At 39.3% G+C, this 25,995-nt stretch overlaps 2 protein-coding genes across 4 annotated transcripts in view; one reads left to right on the top strand and one right to left on the bottom strand.

The window, feature by feature from the left end:
- The window catches only part of TRAPPC12 (trafficking protein particle complex subunit 12), a 53,473-nt gene extending 41,752 nt beyond the window's left edge, over positions 1–11,721 (bottom strand). The window contains exons 1-3 of the mRNA XM_086461552.1: positions 11,703–11,721; positions 9,830–11,046; positions 5,116–5,232 (exon numbers count right to left, since the gene is read on the bottom strand). Coding sequence (XP_086317678.1) covers positions 5,116–5,232; positions 9,830–11,041 — 1,329 coding nt within the window. The 5' untranslated portion in view covers positions 11,042–11,046; positions 11,703–11,721. The remainder of the gene's footprint in view (positions 1–5,115; positions 5,233–9,829; positions 11,047–11,702) is intronic.
- Positions 11,722–11,894: 173 nt separating this feature from the next.
- Positions 11,895–25,995, top strand: part of EIPR1 (EARP complex and GARP complex interacting protein 1) — a 91,885-nt gene continuing 77,784 nt past the window's right edge. For all 3 annotated transcript variants that reach the window (XM_086461550.1, XM_086461548.1, XM_086461549.1), the window contains exons 1-2: positions 11,895–11,942; positions 24,155–24,238. In XM_086461550.1, coding sequence (XP_086317676.1) covers positions 11,901–11,942; positions 24,155–24,238 — 126 coding nt within the window. In that variant the 5' untranslated portion in view covers positions 11,895–11,900. The remainder of the gene's footprint in view (positions 11,943–24,154; positions 24,239–25,995) is intronic.

Here is a 25,995-nt window from a genome sequence, read left to right as displayed (position 1 = left end):
AAATGAAGAAACTTCCAATTGAATAAAATGACCCAATACAAGCCAAAAGTGTAGTCTGTCTGGAAAAACATTTTTTATACTTCTTCCTTTTCTAATAAAGTGTCATAAGAATTTTAATTATCAAGAGTTTTCACTAAATCTGAAAGACTATGTTTTCATTCTATTATGAAGATATTCACTGATCTGGATGGAAAGATTTTTTACCAAACAGCTGACTACCACTCTCACATAGATAACTGTTCCTTGGAAGTCTCCTTGTGCAGGCCAGTTTTGCTTCATTGTTTTAATTATGGCTGAACAAACATCTTGGATATATGATTGCAGCAGCGTTCATATTTCTCCTTTGTATACAATACTTTACATTGTTTTCCTGAATGAAAGCAGTGAAGCTCAGGTGATGCAACCAAAACAGCCAATACCCAGGTAGAATTCTTCTGTCAAACAGAGGGTCATGCAGACTGGACATCTATAGAAAATGTGTTCAATGAAAAAGGAACACAGCTGATACATCAAGACAATTTATAACATTACTCAGTCTCTCAGGAAAACAATTTTTATTCAGAGGTTACTCACTGAAATTTTATCCAATAAACTGATGGGGTTTAGTATAGAAATGTCACCTCTCCCACAAGCCCCCAGTTACTGTGTGTGCTACTTGTATCTCCCATCTTCTCCCAAATCTGCTACAAAAATGTTGGAAATTGCTCACTTATGTAGAAATAAACAACATTCCCCCCCCATATTTTTAAGGATAATTTCTAACTTATTAAAGTGAGTATGTGTGCCATACGACTGTATCCAAGTTTGTTATATTTGAAAACATATATAAGAGCACAACATTAATCACGTGCAAAAGCAACAGTATATGATTTTTTTTTTTAAAATAGACTCAAAGGGAGTCATTAGCTCTACATGTAACACCATTAAAGTGATTAAAATGTCCTCCTCCACTAGCTATGACATTCTTCTCTCCTGTAAATTACATTGGTAGAGCACTTTCACATCAGTTAAGAAAATATAGTTAGTAACCCTTTCCTGGTCTAGTACCTTGAAGAAATGATTGCATACTTAGAGCAAATATTGCTTATTTATAGCATCAGATACAGTAGCCTTTTTTTAGGTATGGTAACTTTCAAAGACATAATTTTCCTATGGCTGCAAACACCTCACAACTCAAAATATCAGAAAGGTCTCTAGTAAGAAATACTATGCTATTTGTTCAAATGAGGGTAAACTATTAATCTAAAATATGGAACAACAGGAACCTACAAAATTGCAGCTTGCACCTTGTATGTATAATTTTTATGTACTGCTGTAAAACAAAGCAATGCTGTGAAGACAAGCTCTTGCTTACATTTATTTGCCCTAGAGGTAAATGCATGTTCCTATACCAGATTAATAAAACTTTTCAGGAACTGAAAACTCAGATTTTCTGTTTTCAGGTGAAAAATATAAACACTTAGCCTCCATATATGTGTAACTCTATTTAGAAGTTATCACCCCAATAATAAGCACATAGATTTACAGAATTACTTTGCTCCAGCACTCCTTTATCTCTTAAAACTAATTAAACTAGTTCAACTGCATAACCTCAGCACGGTTTACCAGTAAAGCATTTCTAACTCACTGTTACCTATTCCATAGCAGAAATTTAAAATGTGAAAGTACAACTGTTGAATAAATCAGCTACCCATCTTTGGGTTACTGGTACAAATCTCACTCAAATCAACTAGAGATCAAATTCATGCTGAACAAACCATCTTGTTAGCAGAGTTTAACAATCTGGATTCAGTCCCTGGTGAACTATTTGCTGCTGTTCGTGGTCTCATCAGAAAAGGTGCACCTTTGGAAGTTCAGCTTACTGCCTTCTTGTTAACATTTGCTATCTGAGTACTAATTGTACTTGACAAAACTTTTGCAGACTGTTTGCACTATGATCCCCCTAAAATGACTTCAGTCTCCAACATTCTTTGCTGTGAGCACTAACTTCATCTCACCCACAGAAATGTTTTTTAACTTGCATAAGTAAATGTTTTTTTTACTGGGACTTTTATCAGGAAGGTGAGAAGTTATTATGCAAGAATGTACATTGGAGTCAATCCAATTTAAGAAACTCTTTTGTGACCGTGGTGAACAGAGCTGGTATCTGCATTTGTAGATTAGGAAGTATTGTCAATATAGGTAAGGAAGACATCACTAAACAGGGATCAGATGATTTAAAATATCAGAATAATATAAAAGGTAAACCACAATCATTAACATGGAAAGACACAATACAATGTGTTGAGTTCTGGACAGTGATAATAAAAAGATGTTAGTTTCAATTGGAAGAGATGCTGAGAAGAGCTCCTTGGAAGATTATGAAGACATCCATAATGAGATGACTAGAGAAGAGTTTTTTATCTTTCGAAAGAAAATCCGAGAAGTGGAAATGTCACTGCTTCTACCCATATAAAGTAGCAGGGGAGAGGAAGCAAATATTGAGAATAGAAAATGACTTAAAAAGCAACACGAGATCAAAACGCTTAAATTGTTGTAAACAACTTTATCTTTGATTAGAAAGAAGATTTTGAGAGAGGGCTGATTAGAATTCCTTTGATTAACCACCAAAGGAATGAAGGTCTGGAACAGCCTTTGAAAGTGGTAGCAATGTATCTGTATTTGTTAAAACAGCCAAATAACCTAACAGAAGCAATTGCATGGTAGAATAGAGGAGCTCCAGAGTTGCAGCTGAAGACCTGTGGCATGAAGATCTGGGATACCGATGAACTATTTAGCATGCTTTTCCCATCCATACAGTAACTAGATACAAAGGAAGCATTTTCCTCTGGAGCAGACAGGCTCAGAATACTGCCTTTTTTTTTTTTTTCTCCTTTTCTTTCCTTCCCACAGTAAGATAGTATTCATCCAAGATCATGTGAGAATTTTAATCTTTAATAAATTTCTTCATAACAGGACTTGACATTCACTTTTGGTTTCAGCTGCCACTGGTGTCTTCCTATAGCATGTCATAGCTCTTGAGACTTTTAGATGGGATCCCAGATTTACACATCTAAATTTAGATGTGATCAGTAACTATACTGATTAGATCTCTTTTGACTTAAAAGTTCAGACATCAGCTCACATGTAAACACCTAAATAATAGGTAACAGTCTGAAGCTAAAGTCTATCCTAATTCAAAGCACTTCTCTTCTGTACTGTGGACTCCTTTGAAATAGACTCCTTTAAGTTGCCGTCCATTGCTGCAAGGGGTTGACTTGGGTGACTGAAATGATCTCATTAATTCTCATGTTCATGTGTAGTTCATATGGACACCAACCAAACAGCCCAGGAAAAAAAAATAATCTTAACTTCAAGGAAAGTTAAATAGTGCTATTCCAAACCTCACCAGTTTTTATCCAGATATTAATGAAAATATTCCCTGTAAGTGGTCCTTTGCATGAGAAGAAGTATTCACTGAACATACTTGGTCATAAATTCACTCATAAAGGAAATAAAATTGGTGGTTGGTAACAGAGCACATTCTGGCCTCCTGTGTATGTAAAAACCATAAACATTTTTAATTAATATAATCTCGCATGGGATTTTAATGTTTCTAAGTCTGAATTACTTCTTACCTTTAAGATTGTTACCAATTAGAAATACATTTTCCACATTAAAGAATTTCAGAAAAAACAGCAATGTTTGCAAGGTAAAAAACCAAAACCAAACTAATTCTTATCATAAAAAGAAACAGCGTTCTGCAAACGAGACTGAGAAATAGTTATACTGCATACTCAAGAACAATCAGCAGCTAATGGTTGGAAGCCTTGAAAGCTGAAGAACATCCTGACTTCTAGCTGAATGGCTGCAATTTTATAGAACACTGTTCTAATAAGACAAGTTTTAAAAAAAATCTGCAACTCCTGTCTTCTCTGCTTTGATCCTAAAAGCCTTAAGCTGCCTTCTGGAGCTTAAGAGCACATTCGGAGCTAAAACAGTATCAGCGGCAGCACAGTATAGACGGTACAAGACAGTCTGCAGCGTAGAAGAACATTTTGCATGGACACAGCTACCAGCCAAACAAAAATATTTCAGTACGTCAGAACTTATGGAAGAAGGAAAAGAAGTGCGGGAAAAGGCTTTTCCTACTTAAGACACTGATAAGGACAAAGATTTCTTATTAAGAAACATTTTTTCTTAACAAGAAAAATACCTATCTCCAGGATAGAGATCACAATCTGTTTTTCATGTTTTGTTTCCAAAATCACATCTGAATTCCTTTAACAACACCTACGGAGACTACCTCGAGTTTTCCCAACACAACAAAAATGTCTCTTTTAGAGCTTTACATCTAATGTAGCACAAATTAAAACATGTTTAATACTAAATACAGACCTTCCTAAAACTTGTAATTCCTCACTGCTTTTCCTCAGTAATTTTGCATCCATTTTTTCAAAAATAAAATAAGCCTAAAGTATTTTAACGTTTCAACAGATTCAGTAAGGCTCAGTCATGTAATAGCAATGAGTTTCATACAGGAACACAATGGTTAAAAGCACAAGGCTCACAAGGCTGCTAGATGCAACTGTTTCCAGGTACAAAATATTTACACTAAAGAAAGGGTTTTAACTTGGAGAAAAATTTCGCTTTCATTTGGAAGTAATTAAGTTTCATTTTCCTGCACTGAAATAAAAAATTAAAGCAGTTGAAATAATCACATCAGTTTCGCTTTACAGTAACTGGTATGTGTTACTTTTTGTAAAACACTAAGGTGAAAACAAAGAATACATAGGCAGATAAACAAAAAAGCAATTAAAATCTGTTTTTACATTACACAGAAGTTAACAGCTGATAAAATTCACAGTAACTTAAAATTACATTTTTTCTAACTTTTGCATATTAAAGTTTACTACATCATTTAAAACCAAATGTTTAAACCCCAGTGTCACTCTCACTAAAAACTACTGTACTTGGGCTACTACTTTTGCAGGATCATGAATAGCCTGATATCAAGACTTTTATTTTTTTATTTTTTTTTTTTTTTTAACTTTCTCCTGACAGTCAGTAGCTCCCAATTCTCTTGAGAGAAGCATGGTATTTAATATGTATTGAATTACAAAGACTGTTACTTACAATCAGCTGCTTCAAGCCTACAAATGACTGCTCTACAGAGTTGGCGTTTAAAACTTGTCTCCTCGCTGCAGCTTGCTCCCCCAAGAAGCGAAGCATTAAGTCTTTTACTGCATCTCCCTTGGTGTTCATGGAACAGAAAAAGAAACATAACAAGACACTTTTAAACATTATCTTAGCAAAATAAAACGTTGAATTAAAGCTGAGCAACATTGTTCCTTCCCCTTGAGAAATGCTTATCTTCCAGTACTTTGTGTGTGAAATGAATATAAATGAATATATATTTACAGCATTTTAATGAAAACGTCTAGATTTACTCCACATTATTTGCTATATTCTTTTTTTCAATGTTTAAGTTTCAGTTAGCATAGAAACATTCAGGCTTATTTGCTTCTCATTTTATTATCCTTCAAAGATCTTACAAAATACTCCTCAAAGATCTTATAGAACATAGTAAGTTTTAAGGGTTTTCATGGATATTAAATGTTGAAAGGTGCATCCTACTGATCGAAGATAAACATGCACATGATCAGCTAGCTGTATCTGCAGAAAATAAACTTTGAGAGATCATAAACCAAATAAACAGCAACCCTTCAACAAGTATTCTTAATTTCAAAAGAATTAACTGCAGGAATGAGCCAGAGAAACTGTGTTATCTGAGCTCAGTAATTTGAAGACTTGAGACTAGTTGAGACATCGACATTTGAAACAAATTTCTAAAGTTAGACAAGATTAATTCTACATTTTATGACACGGAGCAGCTAAGAGGAAGAGTGCCCAAACCCAGGTTCTACTTCCAGCTTTGCTAGCTGTAAACTGAGTAACTCTGTACATGGCACCCTCTGTGCCTCAATTTCCCCTTCTAACCTTTGTTCAACTATCAATTTCTGTGCCTTCCTGTCTGTTGGCTGACACCCTTGTGGTTTTGCGTACGAGAGATTTTCAACAGATAATCAAGAAATTCAAGCTTAAAGTCAAGAAGCTACTGAAAAACTGTGGACCACACGTAGTCAGATGTTGAAAAACATGCTACTCCTGTCTGCACGCTCTTCAGGCACCGTGTCTGCCAATGCAGAGTGTAGGATAGGGTGCGGGGGATGGGGAAAGGTCCTAGCCTTGCTGGGACTGTACATATTACTGTACACAAGAGAATCCCCTATGGTGTCAGAACTCACCACATTCCAAAAGCAGGTAACAGAAATCACTTCTGTAATATTTTTGCCAATCTTACATTCTTAAGCATTTTTAATTTAGAAAAGCAAACATCTGAAAATAAGGCGAATTACCAGCAACATATTGACAACATATTTATATTTTTGTTTTTAAACAGAAAACAATTTATAACTCACATCAGCCAGAATATAGACCCGTCTGGTTCACCACCCTGTCGGTGAATAGCAGATGTCCGCGCAAACAGCTTAAGGCACAGGATAAGCTCATACTGGTCTTTCCCAACTTAAAGCAGCCAGAACTTTATGGCCCACCTGTGCCAGGGGACGTACTTGCCTACCATTTTTAACACCCACTGACAGATATACCTCCCATGATACCTGTGTTGCTCATTTTTCAGTCTGTTTTTCTGAACAAACGTACATCTGAGGGCAACGAATACTACAACTTAGAAACAGTTACATGGGTTGAAGAACAGTAACTCCTTTTGTTATGCTTATTACTCAACAGTTCCTTTGCCACAAAAACCAGCTCATAATCCTCTATTTACCTTAATTCTTTTATGAATTTTAGATTATTATTGCTCTTGTAAGCCAAAAGGTACTCTTCCTTTTAGCTACCACTCACAAGAGAGCCTCTGTACTTCTCACCATTCCTCCTCTCTCTGCAATGTAATTCCACTATATCTTTTCAGACCTCTAGTAACTACAAGAGCATGCAATATTTAAGATGGAAATGCAGAAAGTGACTATGCAAAAATGTAAGCATACAAAGAAATATTTACAAAATCCCTCTAAAGGAACATGACAACGTTCACTTGAAGAACTGAAGTAAGAAGCTGTTAGCACAGAGAGCAGGAAGCAAGCCACAATGTTTTTGCCTAAAAAGAGGTGAGCTGCATAAAATACAGTAAAGCTTAGCTATGATAAAGGTAACTGGTATTAAATGTTTGCACTTTCCCAATGGACAACGACAGGAAGTATGTTTGTGTTTTCAGTCTAGTTTCTTGAGGAATGAGACTACAACTACTGTTTCACTACATGGAAAATTTTTACCTCTAATGCTGTCACTTATCCTATGAATAAACAAGATTTCCATCTTTCGGACAGAAGAGTCTGAAGGATTAAGAAAAGACAGTGTGTGCAAAATGACATAAATACATAAGAATTTTTAATTCCCCCTACCATACTTTTGAGGGGGAAACATTAACAAATTAATGTAATCAAACTAAGGACATAATGACAGCAGACAGTAACTGATGAAGAAAGGCATAATGGAAAAGGCATAAAAAGCAGTATTCAAACTTGTTCCCACACTCAGAGAGCACAGGTACAAATAATCCATACCATATGCAATCCAAGATAGTTTAAAAAATAATGTTTCTTGAATGATCAGCAAAAAGTAGCAAGCAGCACAGCTAAAAATCGAGACCATTTAGTCTTTTTCTTGGTGTGATTTATCCACTTAACTTTTAAGATAACACACTTGTAATAAGAACAAACACTTTCGGAGTGAGCAGGGGGAAAAAAAAAAAAAAGTACTGAGCTCTTCAATACACATCATACAAAATTTCAGTCCTCCCTTAAAGCACACTTACAGTTCACTATAAATGCACTTTTCAACTGACTCCTTTGTCAACTGCATGCAGCCTGGTTTAACATCTTGCATTAACATTTAGCATTAGCAAACTATTCATTTCAAAGCTTTAACGACCATTGTTGGAAGCTGATTTAACATTGAAAACATGCCTCCTACAATGTTTCAGTTGACATTTCAAGTACCCTACAATTATAGTTTCAGTTAAATATACAATTTGCAGTACTAGAAGCATATGAAACAATGATACCAAACTAGGGGATGTCAGGTCAGTCAAGGCACATGCTCAGGCCGCTGAAAAGCAGTAACTGGAAGTGAGGAAAGCTGTATAAACATAAAGCACCTCAAACCTTGTCCTTGCTGATGCACCTCTGTGACTGCTTATAATCGATGAAGAAAGCAGCAGGAGTGCCCTTTAATTCCATTGATGATTTTACATCAGATCTTACTGTAAAAACACATCACATCGACATCGCCATAATATCTTTTCAATTATGTACTAAATGGTAGATCTGCATATATGCACGTACTCAGATTCAGGGAATCATCAGCACAAACAAGCCTTAATCCTTGACTGGGCAAAGAAAGTGAGAGACAACTACTGTAAAAAAGGAGGCCTGCAATAAGGAGGCCCTCATCCCCGGGACCTGCAGAAGGGATCATTCCTTCTGTCCATGCCATTAGCTGCTAGGAGAGAAACACTGCACAATCTTACTCATCAAGGTCTAAGGGATTTTGGGGGGAAAGTGGGAAGGACCCTTCTACTTTTTTGAAGGAGTGGAGAAGGAGTAGCTTCCTAATCCAGTGTTTTCTTTCACACTAATTATGGGGCTCTGTGACAACAAACGTTTTAAGGTAAAGCTAACCCAAGAAGTAGCAGCAGCATGGCATATGTCTAGAACTGCTACCATTTGTTGCTTGTGACAAAAACCTAAGATGTATCAGATAATTCAGCTACACATCTGGACTTGATTCACTCCAGAAACTTTTCTGACAGTTCCTGCAGATTTGGCAGTTACTGAAGACTGCTCTCTACTTGTATTTGATTATCAACTGATAATCTTTGTTAGCTAAAATTAAGGATTAAAGTATCCAAACCCTCGACACCATCTCTCCAGACAACAATTCAATTATCCAGAGATACAGATGTGAAAGCGTAGGATGAGCTTATTTCAAGAAAAAAATTCCATTACAATAGTTAGCCTCGGCTAAGCAGCCAGGATAAAATTGCTTTATAAGAAATACCAAAAAGATCCCAGTGAAATTCTCAAATTCTGAACAAAAGCTTTATGCCTTCTCACCAGTTGGGAACTCTGATAGAAGAGAAGAAATGAGTTTCCACTACTATATTTCTTCCTTCATGATCTCATCTAGAGTTTTTCCTTTAATTTTGGGCTTATCCCTTCCCAGTAGCTTGCTCCAGCACTCAAATCTTTCTTACAGGTTATACCCTTCCACTGCTTAGGGAAGATACAAAAGATGTGATTTCAGTCAATGTTAACGTTATTGAGAGTACTGTGAACATCAGCGAAAAATGTTACTTCCCACACGGTTGCAACAGCAAATTCCACAAGCAAAGCTGTCTGCTTTCAGGCTTTGCAGTACAGCACACTGATTTTGTATATATCCCAAATGTGAGCATTATCTTACTAATCAGGAAGACCAGAAACAAACTACTTAAAAATACAACCAGCTTTGGTTTCCATGGAAACTGTCAACACTGGTTTTCAATGCACCCAACAAATTTCAGTACGAATAAATCAGACGTGGTTTTAGCCCCTTCATATATGAGTAAGCAGCAACATCAAATTTCTACTGAGGACCGAAGTGACTTACACAAGGTGACCATCAGCAACAATACAAGGCACTACAATATATAGATTACTGGACAACTCTTATACAATATTTCCAAAATATTATCATACACTAAGATACAGTAATAGACTCTTACCTGGATATTATCAAATTTTAATCCAGGCATGGTGAGATTCTCTTTATCTATAAACATGGTGCTGTATTGTTGTGTGGCAACTGAAATTAGAACATTTCTGGTTTCCTCACTGGGAAGCCAAGCATCATTTCTTCTATCTAGTTCACTCATATTTAAGGCTGTGGCAAATGGGTCATCACTCCCAGCAAAAACAGCTTGGATTTGTGAGAATGGCTTGGGGGATTGAGTCATGTCTAGGGATGATAGAGGACCGCCTGCTTCAGGTCTCCCATTTCGCACAGAGAACATAGGGTTAGATGAAGCACAAGAACTGTTTCCACCATTAGAAAGGGAGGACATTTGTTCTGGAACTGAAGAGCTTGCATTGGGATTACTAACAGAAATAAAATTGGACGTGGTAAATGAATCAAAAAAATCAGAAGCTAAAGTATTAGTATTAACAGTATCACCAAAGAACTTGCTTAGACTAGGACTTGGTTGAACCACCTGTGGATTAGACTTAACTGGAGTCTCAATTATACTACTAAAACTGGGAGATTTTACCATCTGAGGCTCAAAACCGTCAGGTAGGAACAACTGTGGCTGGGTATTAACATTGTCTGCTTGGCTGAAGATGGTACACACAGGAATAGGCTCAGCCTCAGAAGAAGGTTTGCCAGTACTGGGTGATGGTATGTGGTCCTTAGGTTCGCTTTCATCAACATCATTTGGTTTTGTTTCAACAGGAACATTGTTTCCCAATTTTGGTTCCTCCTTCACTGATTCCTGAATTGATTCTTCCTTTAAAGATGCCTGATCATCTGTTCCAATGTCAGAAACGTCTTTGGGTGTTTCTTCATGTTCAGTTTCACTCTCATTACTTAAAAACTCTTCTTTATCCACTTCTGCTTGTTTTTTTTGATTATCTTTAGCTTCCATTTGTTCTACAATCTCCTGGAGACAACCAAGTTCACCTGTGTCATCTTCACTGTTGTTTGGAGAATCTGAAATAATTACACTCTCCATCATTTGTTCATTAAGTTTATCTACAAAATTATTTGAATCTTCTGATATGGTTTCATTCCCTTCAGACTCAAATTCGTCTCCACCAAGATCAATGGTTTCCTCATGAAAGAGAATTTCTTCCCGAGTTTTCTGTTGAACTACGTCTCTGCTGTCATCTTCATCCGAGGCGCTCTTCACATCCTTAGCATGACTTTCATTATTCTCCATGGTAGCTGAAGAGGGAAAAATCCGCACCAAAACAAGTATTAGTTTTATTAGTCAGGGGTCACCCTGAAACTCCTAAGTATCAAACAAACACTGAAATTCTTATTCTAAAAAGACTGTAATTTCACTATTTGACATCTTTCATTTAATATCTACCCACCGAAAAAATTAATTCTCAAAAACGGTTTTCTCTTTTTGCGAGTCGCAAAAACATCAGGATTGACGAGCAAACGCCTCCCACTAAACACAGCCAGAGCGAGATTTGCTTTTCTGCGCGCCAAGCCCAACTCGGTCCCCACTTCAGAAAAGGGTGGGCGCAGGGCTGCCACCAGCACAGGCTGCGGAGCCCGGGGCCGGCCGCGCAGGAGAAGCGCCCGGCGGCAGCCGTGCAGGGCCGGGGGCGGCAGCTCTGCTTCCATCCCCCGTCGCAGCCGCGGCCCCGGGGATGGGCCCTACCTCCAGCCCCACCGCGGGGTCCCCCCGGCCCAACCCGGCCCTGCCGGGGCGGGGGTGGGCGCGGCCTCCCCTACAGCCTCCCGCAGCCCCGCGGGGCACCGCCAGGGCCCCAAGGCCGCCTCAGCCCCGCCCCGGGCACCCCTCAGCCAGCACAGGAGCCCGGCGGGCGGGCGGGCGGGCAGGCCGCCCTCACCTCACCTCACCTCACCTCGCCTCCGCGCCGCAGCGGTGACACGACCGCTCCGCCACCGCGCCGAGAGCGGCTCCTCACCGCGCCTGCGCCGCGGGCTGGGATGGGCGGGAATGCGCATGCGCGAGCGCACCTCCCGGAAGCGGTGAGCGACGGGCAACGCCGAGGGCCAAAAAGGCCGGCGGGCAGCGGGGTGTGCAGTGCCGTGGGGCCGCGATGGAGGACGACGCGCCGGTGATTTACGGGCTGGAGTTCCAGGTGGGTGCGGGGGAAGGCTGAAGGAGGCCTGGCAGGTGTCGTGCCCACCTCTGGGAAGGAGGTGGCTGTGGGGGTATAGCGGGACTGGGGAGTGCCGAGGGGGGGGCTGTGGGGCCCGCTCGCGGGGAGAGCAGCGTCCACTCACCCCCCCTGAGCTGGCACCGCCGGCACCCCTGGCTTTTGGTATCTCTTGGCATTTGTCCGTCGCGTTGGGGTTTTTAAAGGTGGCTGAGCAGGGTGCAGGAGTTAGTCCCTGCTCCAAAACCTGCTGTTTCCAGGGCAGGTGCGCTAGTGTGGGTGCAGGGGCCGGGGGCCGGGGTTGTCTCCCTCGCGGCCGTACGCAGCCTGGCTGGTAGGGCTCCTGCTTTGTCATCAGTCTCTGGTCCACCCCTGGAGAAGTCTTTCGTCTGGCTGGTAGGAGAGTACCGGCAGGCTCAAAGAGATTCTTTGTTTTTTTTTTTTTTCCTTTTCAGAAGTTAAAAAAAAAAAGACAACCAACAATACCAACAATAAAAATGTTTTTGTGAGGAGAGGGCGTGACACTGTTACTGATAAGTTGCAAACTTTAGTTGGTTGTGCCCAACTGTAAAGCTACTTGATGTTTGTGCGTTCTCTTGCTGTGGGTTCCATGTCTGTACATTTGTCCCATAGGACACATCTGTCCATCGTATTAGTGTTTATGGCTATATAGAAATGGGACTGTCCGACTTAAGAACTTGTGGTCTTCATGGGGAACACAGGTCTCATGTATAATAAAGTTTCTACAACTTCTGGGAAAATAAAAAGCTAGGTAGCTGCATGGGTGAGAGGGACCCTAATTTAAGATTCTTTCCCACAATAAGGGTTTTACCTGGCTGTTATGTGTTCTCTTTGGCAACAGCTGGCTTATCACTTGCCATTATAGCAGTAATAGGAGGCACTGTGTTTCTTCTGCAGCTCACAGAGCAATGTTTTCATTTTACAGTAGGTGTAGTAATATAAATAAGTACACATGCACTTTTTGTTTTAGGCACCTTTACCAAAGTGCTCCTGGAAAGTAATATAGGAATGTTCTTCATAACAGGTTTGGGTGTCCTGGCTGCTGAATTCTGTGCGCTATAATCCTGACTATACCAATAGATCTCCTTAAAAAAATTGTATATTTGTTTGGTTTTTCTCTTGCTTAGGGGCTAGTGTGTAATATTCAACTGTAGTAATTGTTGAACCTACTGAAGTCTGATAACATGCTGCCATTTTGTGATTGGCTAGAGATGGCTGTAACTTGTACTTAAAAATTAATAAAACTTAAAGTTCTACTTAAATCTCTTTTGCAGAATAGAATGTATAACCTGTACTTAATAAAATTCATAGCTTCCTTCTAGTAGGTCATATATATTAAGTCTTCCAGAAAGTTTGGAAAGCTGGCCTGTGTGTTGTCTAGGACCTCTATGGACCTGTGCCCCCCACTGCCCCAAATCATACATCTCCTGTGGACATCTTGCATACCTTGTGGAAGAAGAGGACAGGGCTGTCTGGCGGGAGGATAAAGCAAAAGAACTAATAAAGTGGCTGTTATCAAAGGGAATTACAGTTGATACAGATAATTTAGAGACAAGGTGAGGAGAGAAAAGACTGTTTATGGCCAAGTTAGAAAAGGAGCAGAGAGATGGAGATTCTGTTTCTGATCTTCATTAACTGCCAGTGTGGCTTCAAAACCAGTTGCATCTCTGATTTCTGAAGAAGTCTCTGATGGAGAGGCTTAAACCTAAAACAGGTCTGTTTTTTCTGACTTGCATCTCCAGGTCTAGTAAGAAAGACTATTATTCTTTTTAAGCCTGCTTTCCTCTGTGTTGCTGGACAGTAATGGCTAGCTGCAGCATGACAACTACTGCTTCTTTCCATTGTGTGTCGGAAGCACTGTGACTGAAAACATCTCTTCAGATGATTTTTTCAGCCTGGTTTGAAGAATTTTGTAGTTGTTTCTTGTGTTGGTTTTCTTTTTTTGTTATTTCCAATCTTTACTTCAGCTCTATGACAAGGTTATTCAAAGTTGAGGTTTGAAATTATAAAGTGTTTAAAAAGAGGGCGGGATCCTCTTACTCTTGTTACAGATACAAATTGCATGTCATGAAACCATGATGTCTGGAAGCTACATGTGGCTCCAGCGGTTAATAATAATCTGTCTTTGACCACTGCCAGAGAAACTGTAGTTGTGCAGATATGCCATTCATCAGATCCAATGTGGGCAGGTTTATAAGAACATAAAGCTGTTACATGATAAATTATTTCTGCATAATTTCTGTTTGGTTTTATGTGCAAAATGTGTTTTGAAGTATCAGCATAAGTAAGCTAACTTAGAATAATGAACAAATACATACTTCCCTTCTTTGAATCCAGTTTTTGTCAAAAAAAAAAAAGGCTTGGTGGAGCAGGGAAGTCTTACTTAGAATGACATCACTCACAGTTCTGACATATGAGAATGGAAATTAAAGATACAAATCCTGAGCCCTTATAAAACTGAATAGAATTACTTAGCATGTGGAACTATTGTGCAAAAGGTTTTACTGAGTAACAGTGAGAAACAGTTATGGGTTGGTTTTTGTTATGGGTTGAAGTGGGGAAGCTAAACAACTAGCAGCAATCGAAGATTAAAACTAGTGATGAATTCAGTTTTCTGCATGATTGATTAAATTTTTGACCTGATTTGTTCCCCCCTGTTTTACTAGGTGGCTGCAACTCTTTATGCTTTTATACTGTTTGTATAACCCCAAAAATGTAGCTTCCCGCTATGTTTTTTTAGTCTCATTCACAGTGAGTCTGTGAGCTATATGAACATTGTACAGACATACAAAATATGTGTGAATTTTAGGGGGTGAGATTCTTTTTGTGACTTTTTTTTAAAGACAATATCCCGCCATAGTTGCTCTCATCATCCAACTGTCATGAAAAAGAGAAAATTACAGAGTGGGTTGTGAGTGACAATGTGAGATGGTGCTTGAATTGAGGATTGAGTGATGTGACTGTGACTTGTGATAATGAATACAGGGCAACAGCGGTAGCTGCAGAAAATTTCAGTGCTGAAAGGTTGTTCTTCTAGAAGGAACCTTGGTATACTTCACCAACATGCTGAATTATGAGAATGATGTAAATGGGGTCCCAGGGGTATTGCTGTTTTTTGTCAGTGAAATTATGTGCTGCTTGTCCAGCATAGAGTTGACCTATGTTTTACTATGTAACTTGGAGTACCTGGTACGTTTACTCTGTGTTGAATAGGCTTTCATTTTCTGAGATTCACAATTTTCCCCATCCTATTCTTTGAGTGTTTAAACAGTGATGTTTTGAGTAGGTGTATAAGCACTACTGAATGTCTTGAAATACTGTATTTGCCTTAGTTTAAGGTCGACTGGATGGTGCTTATACTGCTGGAAATGAGCTGTGTGGAGGGGTGCTTTCCAGGGTAGGATTTGGCTCAGTTGTAATGCCAGCTGTGATTCTTGTGGGGACAGCTTACATCTTGCTCGTTCAAAAGTGTGCAGAAGCTAGCCAGCATCATGGGGGGAGGGAGGAGGAACACTGCTTGTGCCAGAGAGTGATAATTATGGAGCATGTGTTTGGCACACTTGAATGGATTTTGGGGATACCACAATACTGAGCTGAATTTCAGCATGCTGGATACCCCTACTGTACATTACATGTCAAAAGTACATGGACTTGGGAGGGAGAAGCATAATGAGCAGGAGGGAAGGACGGTAGAAAGCCTGCTGGTTGACTGCAGGGCCATACTACACAAGGGTAACTCCAGCTGCACCCTGAGATGGGGTCTGGCAGAAGCAGGCTAAGAAAATGTGCAGTAAACTGCTTTGTCAGAGTTTGTGTACTGCACTGTGGTCCTGTCGTGCTTCTTGAATAAGCAATGCTTGGCCCGCGTTATGTTGTCAGTTAGTTGTTAACAGGTTTTATGAATCTGATCAGAGGCTATTGATTTTCAGGACTGTTCTTGCCTGTTTGCAAGAGTAAGGTGAACCGTAATTTCCCTAAAGCCAAATGTGGCCTCTTAGAATAAGAATCTCAAAGCAGCGAGAAATGCCAATGAAACAGATTGGTCACAGGTCTTGTACAATGTGTGTGTATGTATAATGTCAGTATGTATTGAGAATAGCTCAATTGACCTACATTTGATGGAGTAGAAAGCAGGTGTAGATTTATTGGACACATGCGCGCACACACACACGACGACACTTTTTAGGAAGATATGTGTCACTTGTGTGACACCCAGGGAAACCTGTGCTGCTGCTCAGCTATGTTCCCAGTATGGGAGTGGAGCAGGTGCAGATCCTATAGCTCCTATTGGCAGTGGTGTTCTCTTCACTGGGAGAGCTTTTGTGGTCTCTTGTGGAATGAGAGAGAATGGCTAAACAGAAATGTAGATAATAGTTTTGGTATGGCTTTAAAGATGTCTTTGGAGGATTTATCTTGAAAATTGAATCAGTTCGAAGAACTGCATGATAATGTCTTAGTGAAACTTCTAGTTTTTGTCTCAGTCCTCTTTCTTTTCTAAGATTACTTGCCTCATGAGTGCCAGTCCTGTATATTTTGATCCAGGCTGAGTGTATTCTCTCACTTGTTTTCCTCTCTGTTCAGGACCCTTCTTGAGGGCAGCATTTCAGTTGGGAGAACTTCTTGTGGAACTTCAATCTAACATACTGTTAGGTTTAAAGTTTTACGGGGGAAAAACTCTCTTAACTAATCCCCCAAAGATCTTCATAATGCATGAAGTGTATCAGGTGGAAACTATTTCTTTTAGGACCCTCAAGCAATTTGCGGAGTCTTTCTCATGTTAGGTATGATACAAACTAATAACATGAAGATGTGTGAACTTGAAGGGACTACTAAAAGAGAAGTGTTACCGTTTATGGTTCATGATAAGTGAACAGGATTTCTAAGGATGATTGTGCTATGCAAGGCTTTGTGTGAGGCTTGCCTCTATTGCAGTGAGGGTTTACAGAACCTGTCAGTCTTTAGAATAGGGTCAGTGCACTAAATAAGCCAGTGGTGGGAATTCTTGTGCTGTGAAAGTCTTGGAGAAAGCAGCTGTCTGAGAGCACGAAGGTCACCTGGGCATGTGTGCTGCCAGCCTTCTCACTGAGAGAGTTGCTGCAGCTTATTATAGTCGATGATAGAGGGTCTCCTACTGTGGTGGGAGAAACAAGGCTGTCCTACCTAAGTAAAAATCAAAGTGTACCTACTTGAAAATTGAAATTATGCCAGAAGGCAAAAATAATATTCATGACATTAGCAGCCTGGGGCTTCTCTAGGGCAGGTGGGAAACTTGTATTTTGCCTCCAGAATGAGACATCAGTCCTGTACCCCCACACTCCCCCCCCAAGTAGCAGTATTCTATTTCTGGTTTTCAGCATAAGCACATGGTCAAATAACTTTAAATTCAGATTTGGGGGCTTGCATTGCATAAATAAATATGTATTTTTTGCAGTGGATTTGCAGTTAAGCCTTTGTTGTCCTTTTCCTTTATATGTGATGTTTCTAAGACAAGGGAGCAACTAGTTTATGTGGTGTCAAAGCTGTGTCTTAATTCAGTGTGAGCCTGTTACTCTTTTGACCATAATTGCTGTGTACACAGTAGGATCTGTTAAGCATATGTGCCTGACAGGAATAACTTCTGAGGGACTGGGTTTCTCCTGATGGGTACATCTGGTTGGGTTTTTTTGGAGTAGGAGTTTGATCAAGTCTCCCCAAGCCTGCCTTTGTTTCCTTATAGTTTGTGGCAGTGTGTGTTTTTGTGGGTGTTGTTTTTTGTTGTTGTTGTTGTTGTTGTTGTTGTTTTTTTTTCTTGGGTTGACTTTTCACTAGTGTGTAGGTATGCCTGTTTCCACATCACCGGGTAAAAAAGTTTGGTCATGTTGCTTGTTACGTTTCTTTCTTGTCTCATGGAAACAAGACTACATAGTTGTTTACCTAACCTGTGAACTTCTGGGAACATCTTACTAGCTTTCTGTGAGTCAGGATTTACTTGGTGTGTTTGTTTTTAATTTTTTTTTTTTCTCTCCTCTTTGCCTACCGTTTGGGGCTAAGATGTGATGTTAATGTAGAATTTTAAAACTCTTTCCCACAGTTTAGGACAACTGTTGGTTTTTTTTTTTTTCCTCGTTTAACTTATTCTCTTCCTTAGATTGATCTTAAATGTTCTTGTTGGGATTGGATCTTCCTAGCCTTAGGCTGAATGGCTTTCTGTGGAAGTTCAGGCTTGCTCTAGGAATCAGATGGAATTTCTTTCCGTTAGTATGTCTCAGCTTTTTGATTTCCCTCTCAAGCATGTTTTGCTGTATCTTCATCAGACAATTCGGTGGCCTCCTGCATATTATCAGGATCTCTGTCCTTTGCCCACACTGCGCTCAACAAAATCTGTTTCACAAATGTGTATGACTGGTTCCAAACTTTGGGTCCTTTCTTTTGCGAATCGTTTTCACAGATGTTCTTACAAACTGTCGGCTGGTTCGTGATAGGTGATACGCTATTTCTTTCATTTTCATTTGCCCACAAATAAGCAATATTAATCTGGTCTTATTTCAGATGGATGTAGCAAGGCTTTCTTCATATTCTTATAAACTTGGTCGTCTTAAAATATATTGGGATAAGTCTCTAGAGCCTTCACGTGAGCTCTTTCAAACTTTTCAATAATTCTTTGTTGATATCAATATTCAACCCTTTTTAATTTTTTAACCCATTTTATATTCCTTTTTGTCTTCCTGGATGAGTATCCTTTTTACATCTTATCAGGGAGAAGTATCTACACCTTTGCCTTTGATAAGGGCAGGGCAGTCTAGCATAAGTCTGTTAATTGCCAGTTTTATTTGTAGACTTACTAGTTGTCAGAATCTCTAGCAGTTCTGGGATCTGATACTCTCTTTTCTGTGTCACAAGTTCAACTAAGGGCATAAAGGGATGTTAAGATTTCAATAGTGGAGTCACCTCTGTGAAGTAAGCAACGTTAAGGATGTGTCAGCGCTATGGTTCTGCTCAAACCTCTGTATTCAAACAAGCGCACTGGAGAAGTAAGGTGTGCTCATCCAGTGGGTGTGTAACAGGCTGTGTTGGAGATATGGACGGAAATCTGTTATGTCAGCTCCCATCAAAAGGAGCTGTCATGACTGTGTACAGCTCCGCTGCTGATAACTCTGCAAATTGTGTGATCGCCTCAGTTTACTGGGCAAGAGTTCCCTAGGATTGCAAACTAATGTAGGTTTGAAGGGACCTTTGGAGGTCATCTATTCTAACAAAGTAGGTTCAATAGAGGAAGTTGTTTAGGGGCTGTGTTCAACAGAGTTTTGAGTATTTTCATGTTTGATGAATTCCACAACAACCGTGAGCTTCCTGCTCCAGTGTTTGACTGCCCTTAGTGTGATTTTTTTTTTTTTTTTCCTAATGTCTATTCTGACTTTTCCTATGTTGCACCATATGTTCAGTGCCTCTCAATATGCTGCTGTGCACTTCAAAAAGGACTTTTCTATACCCTACCTTTAGATAAACTAATCCACTGATTTTTTTTTTTTTTTTTTTGTGTGTGTTTGTTTCTTTTTTCAAGTGAAACAAAGGAGTGCTCCACGTTTTACTTCAATGGTAGAGTTAGAATGATAACTAATGGGGAAAGGGCAGTAACTGCTGCTGAAGCAGTTAATGCAGTCTGACTGCAAAGATCCAACTTTGAGGCAAAAATAAATACCCTTACATTTCAGGTCAGTGAAGGAAATTTAAGCACAGAATGTCTAACCACAGAAGTGGTGCACTCTAAGAATGAGTGTGGACACCTGTGCAGAAGTACGTAGTCATGCGTCTATGTCATTAATTAATCCCTCGATGCACACAGTAAAGAAAGGACTTGTCTTCTGGTGGTGGAGTAGGTGATGTTTGCTTTATAGTCACTCATGCAGTGTCCATGGTAGGAATAATAGCGGGATAAAAAATTTTCTGTATCATTCATAACTTGCATAATGTAGGGAGGTGGTGTGCAATCTTAAATCTGAGGTGTTCCGTCTGCAGTAGGAAATGCTAACATAGGATTTTGATCATGTATAAAACTAATAAAATTATTTAAGTTTCTGGTTTGTTTTCTTGTAAAACTTCTTACACTCAGCTTTAGGTGACCCATTACCACCCCTCTCTTTTTGAACTTTGTTCCTCCAAGGTGGTCTTCACTATGGGAGTGGTTTTACTTTCTTTCTGCTGTGGTAGAAGTATAGCATATTTAAAGTTCCTGCAGAATTTGTGGTTCTGCTACTAAAAGCAAGGCAGCTGTACTACCCTGGGAACAGATGATGCATTTTGAATGCTTTTTAAATTTTTATTTTTACATGCATGCATATGGTTATTCCTCTCTAGGTGTGTAATTTATGGCTCTATAGAGTCCTTCAGGGTGCAGTAAATGAAAATGACAGTTTGCTTTGTTTGCTTGACTAGATTGTGTCTCCCTAACCCATATTGAACTTCAGTGTGACCATTGCTGTAGGCTACTCGGTTTTATATTTCTGTTTAAGTATGAATTGAAACCTCTTTTTAGAAAGTTTAAAAGAAGGTGTTTGAGTGTGGGGTGTTTTGGTGTTTTTCTTTTAAGAAAAGAGCATGATTGTAAAAGTCTCTCTTGAATATGGCATATGGAACCTAGTATTTCTCATTAACATATTGAATGCATTGAATTATTTGGGTACATGCGATATTCCTTACACTGGAGTCCTAAGATTATTTTTGCCCCTACCTTTCTACCTCAGCCTTAACTTTTTCCAAATTGATTTTGTCACCTTGAGATACTCAGTGTGAGTAAGAGAGTGTAGCCCTACGATGTACAGAGTACTAGTCAGGAGTGCCTTTGGAGCGTGGTGATGCTCCAAAGATGCATCCAAAGATGTTTCCTGCATCTCTGCAAGAGTTGCTCAGCATCTGTTGTCACCCATAAGATACTGTGTTGTGTTGGTTTTTTTTGTTTGTTTTTTTTTTTTTTTTCCTGAAAGCACAGGGATGAAGTGATAATTGTTGCATTCCTTTTGATTTTCTCTTTTATGATTGTGTGCAACACCTAATTTAGTGGAATAAATGAGAACTGGGGAAGCTACAGACTGTTATGAAAAATAAATACATAGACTTCAAAAAGCCTCTAAGGATGGGGTGGTTTGTTCAGATTCCTTGAGGAGTCTTTGGCGTTTGCTTTCCAAAGGCAGGATTTCCTTTGTATTAGCTGAGGGGAATTTTGAATGCCTATTTACAAACTTCCTTCTAGACTGTTAAAATATTTGGTTACAGCATCAATCATAATAAAGTTGCCTCTGTATCACCCCTGTTTTATAAAACTACCTGCTTTAAACCATGCACAATTCCTCATAGAGCTGTTGGTGAATATGAAATTTGGACCTGTAACCAAAAGTTTCTTTGTGGTTCATGATGTTTTAATCTTTGCTTGCTACTTTCCCTAGTCTTAGGCCTTCTTTAAAAATGAAACCATCTAATTGTGTATGTTGTTGGATTGTCTAGAAGCATCAGTTAGGTGGGGTTCTGCTGTGACAGTGTGTAAGGACAACTTTCTCACTGTTAGCATCTTTTAGCTGTGCGTTCTTGTATTTCTATGCAATTTTCTTAGTAAATAATACTTAAATATCTTGGGTAGTAAACTCTTTTTGGGGCTATATTGAGTTCAGTGTTCTGTGGATGCTGACTTCTTATAAAAATAATAAGCTCTACTGGTTTAGATTAATCAATATCCATTATGCTATGCTTTTTGTTTATTTTCTATCTAGTAGCTGCAGTCATGAGGCAGGATACTTTTGTGAAAGATGTTATTTGCAACCTGCTCTGACAGGTTACAGTACAAGATGAAAAACTGAAGGCACTCTTCTTGATCTTAACTGAATTTGGAGTGCTGTCATGTTGTTCATCACAAGGGTTAGTCAGTGTCTTCGTCATCTGCTGAAATATCTCCTGTTTCTCTAAAAGTAACTCAAAGTAGACAACATTAGGCATGTCTTGGTGCAGGAGACAACCGAAAGTCCATTGTACTGTTATTTCTAATATGAATCAGATCTTCCTGATTTATGAACACCTGATGAGTTTGAATCTTGTGTTCTATGGATGTTGTAGTCTTTTATGACAGCAAATAAAACACTTCTTGTTGTGACATGTCTTTTAAATATTTTTCTCTGGCCTTTGTGCCCACACCCCCCACCCCCACCCCCCCAACAAAATGGGAAATAATTTAAATAAAATTTAAAGAAGAGACAGAGAAGCAGATGACATAAATGTTACCATGTATTGACATTTTATTCTGGGCACTTGGTGGCTAATCCGATGCATATTTTGAAAGCAGCATGATAAAACCTATTGGAAGGCTTTAAAAGGGGTACAACCCCCCTTTATTTCTTTATTGTGTTGAAGATTCTGGAGTTCTCTTCTCCTGTTGACTTACAGAAACAACAGAAGCTTGCTTGATTGAAAGAGATACCTAGCTGTTGGCTTATTTCTGGTGCTTTCTTCAAAATAATTGAAAGCAGATCTGAAATGGAAAGGACCTCTTGCAAAGATCTGCAAATGTAAATTCTGTTCAAGACTAAATAAAAGCTTTTCTGCAAGCTTCTTGGTGAACTTTAGTTGTTTCTGTCAATCAGAAACACTGTCTGAGCTTGTTGTAGGTAAATGCTGCATAAATAGGAGAGTACAAACAAATCAGTGCGGATTCACACTGATCTCTGATCTACATTTGGGTATGTTTTGAACACAAACTACTCACAGAATCGTGTTCTCTAGTGCTTTTTTTTTTTTTCCTATATAAATGTTACACTCCTAGCCCTTACTTATGAAGCTCATTGCATTTTTTTTTCACTTTTTATGCTCAATCTTAAGAAAAATATTACGTTGTCTAAATCACGCGTTTCAGATGCAAGATAAGTATCTGCTCTGTAGGAGTTCAGAGCTTATTCTCAAAAATGAGTTGGTTCTTATTGTTACTGCCAGACAAGGGCTTGGATTGCTTTGCCTTGTTTCAGAAATTTAAGAAAAATCAAATCTCTTCAAGTTATTATACTAGAATTAAATTGTTCTAAATTTATTTATTGTGATGTAATGTATTTCAAATATTCCCACCCAAGCTTCTAGACATCTTTCTGATACTAACTTAAAAAAAAGTTTCAAACAGGACTGTATTGAACCTAAATGTTTCTGAATCCAGAATGTAATCATTAGCGAGCTGCACAAGGGGTTGGCAGTAAGAAGGGCCATTTAACAGTTACCTGAATCCTTCTGAAGTATTTGCTTGCAAGGCTTTAGTGTCTGAAGAGATCTGAACCATTTTGTGCCAAATAGGATGTGAATTGCAAAGATTTGTTTTTCTGTTTTGACAAAAAATCGTATTGAACAATATTATTAGGGTATCTTTTGCTTGGGGAAGTAGTGGATAATTCCTCACAGTTTACTTACTGTTGCTGAAAGTGCCTTTGAATGTTAGTTTACCTCCCATTTACTTAAAATTAGGTAAGAGAGTGGTTTTAGTTCAAGCTATACTTTATTTTATGATGTGTCCCGTGGCCCTTAACTGTTTTGTTTGTTTCTCCCAAAACTGAGGTTGGTGCAAGTTGAAGAAGCAAGGCAGAGAGTCTAGCAGTCTCATTAACAATAATAAAACAAATTAACAAGATTATGAAAAAATTTGATGGTAAATGACAAATTATTTCTCCTAATGCTCAGGTAGTTCTTATCTCTAGTGGCCTGGAGTGGAAAAGAGGGGGGTTTTTTAACTTTCTTCTAAACTTGGTGGTTAATGGTGAGAAAGAATTCATTTTTATGCAGTCATCTTCAGTCTAAATGGTTTGAAAACTACAAGAACAGCCTCTTTCTTGAATATTGTAGCTAACGCATTTAAGAACTGTCTACTTTTCTATGGAGTTTTTTCATTTGATAAAGGAGAATTAGTTTGGAAGAACTGCTATAATATTGAATATTATCACTGTTATAATGGGGCCAGGTAGCGTATTTAGCACCTGCATGTTCCACGCACCTCACAAATCTGAGAAACTGCACCAAAAAATCTATTAACCAAAATAGACATAAAGGGTAGGATAGTCTGCAGATTGTAAGAATGTAATGCTTAAAGTGATAATTGATATGTAAGCTTCAAGATTTTTGCTGAAATTAATGGATTGTATTAATTGGACTTTTCCAATGGCTTTCTTCTTCCCTAGGCACGAGCTTTAACGCCTCAGACTGCAGAAACAGATGCAATAAGATTTTTGGTTGGAACGCAGTCTCTCAGATATGATAATCAGGTAATTTTTTTGTCAAATGTCGGTTGTACTTTTTTCTTCTTTTTTTAACATTGTTCAACTATCATTACTCCTCCTTTCTCCCCCCTGTTGAGTTTAAACATTAAGTGATAGTCAAGTTGAAGACTTCTGTGAGTAGAATGTAAAGATATTGGTAAGAAATGTATGTGATTGAAAGCTATGTGTATTTTCTGAAAATTAAATTACTCTTCTAAATTGTGTGACTAAATCAGATTGTTTTAGGAAAGGAACTGCCATGTTTTTCTTAATTTAAATCTATAGATTCTCTAGAGCTATCTTTAAACCACAGAAGAGATGCAAAGTAAAACAAAAGTCTTTAAGCCTTGATTGCCTCTAATGAGACTCCTGACATGTGCACAGTTCTCTGTATGCGGAGCTTTGTAAACTGGATTTTTCATTAGTAATTATTGGCCATCAGCTACATCCTTTATGATCGTTAGTTTAACAACAATTTAAACTAAAGTTTGAGTTACTTTTGTGGCTCAGTTTCTATTGGTCTGTTTCTTCTGCAGCTAAGAGTACTGTACTGCTAGTTGTACAGCAATTTTGATTTTTGTGACTAGATTTCAGTAAATGCCTTCATACTGAAAGAAGGTCTTGAGGCCAGAAGAATTAGAAAGCTGTACTGAGTGCTGGTGGCAAGGCTCTGGTAGCAGGGTGGCTGCAGTGGTGGCTTTTGTGAGAAGGGGCCAGGTGTTGCCTTTGCCAGACACAACTGGTTTCAGTGAATGTGCCAGAGGACACAGCTGAGCCAGTCAGCCTGGTGGCACCTCTGTGAAAACGTTTAAGAAAGGGGAGGAAGTGCTGAATGGAAAGAGGAGAAGGGAACAAAGAATGAGAAACAGCGAAGGAAACTACAGAGGTAAGACCAAGGTCAGGAGGAGCAGAAGGTGCTCCATGGTGGAGCAGCCTGTGGAGCACCTGTGCCAGAGCAGGTGGATGTGCTGGAAGGAACTGTGGCCCGTGAAGACCCCACGCTGCAGCAGAGGAAGAGAGTGAGATGGAAAGAGCGTCAAAGAGAAGATGTTACGTTCTGACTGCGGGTACCATACTGCTGTGTCACAGTCCCATATGACGTGTATGGGATGGAATACTCTGTTGGTCAGGTTTGGGTCACCTGTCCAGTTCGCTCCTCCCTGTAGGTGTGACCCTTTTCACACCCGGCACCCCAACATGGAGCACAAGATTTAGCAGTGACCTTGGTCGCTATAAGAACAAGTATAAGCAAGGGCCTCTCTGCACACCATTCCTTGGTACTAGCTATAAACATCAGGCCTTATCACTGCTGGAAGCAGTCACTGTCTGGAAAAACATGCTGCTGTTTCAGAAAGTGCAGATAGTTAGAGGAGACTTAACTGAAAAGTTAAAGCACTAAACCAGAATTTGTTCTGGTTTAGCCCAAACCAGGACATTCTGCCACGCACGCCCTGTGCTGCTTGGAGGGAGTTAAGGGAGTCTGGAGTGAAGTTAAGCCTGGGAAAGGGGGAGGAGAAGGTGCTGGTTTAATGTTTGTCTTTCTTTCCCACTACCCAAATTAGTAATTACATTTCAGTTTTATTTGGCAACGAATTAATTAATTTACCCAAGTGAAGTCTGTTTTGCCCACGACAGTAATTGGTAAGGGATCTCCCTATCTTTAGCTTGACCCATGAGCTTTCTCATTCCCGTTCTTCCTATTTTCTTCCCCTGTCCTGGGGGGAGCAAGTGGCTGGGTGGGAGTCTGGCTGTTAGCCAAGGCT

The sequence above is a fragment of the Leptosomus discolor genome, chromosome 2 (genome assembly GCF_034619465.1).
Source record: "Leptosomus discolor isolate bLepDis1 chromosome 2, bLepDis1.hap2, whole genome shotgun sequence".
Classification (NCBI taxonomy): domain Eukaryota; kingdom Metazoa; phylum Chordata; class Aves; order Leptosomiformes; family Leptosomidae; genus Leptosomus; species Leptosomus discolor.
Note: the sequence above shows the minus strand (reverse complement) of the source record. Positions and strands in the feature narration are given on the sequence as shown.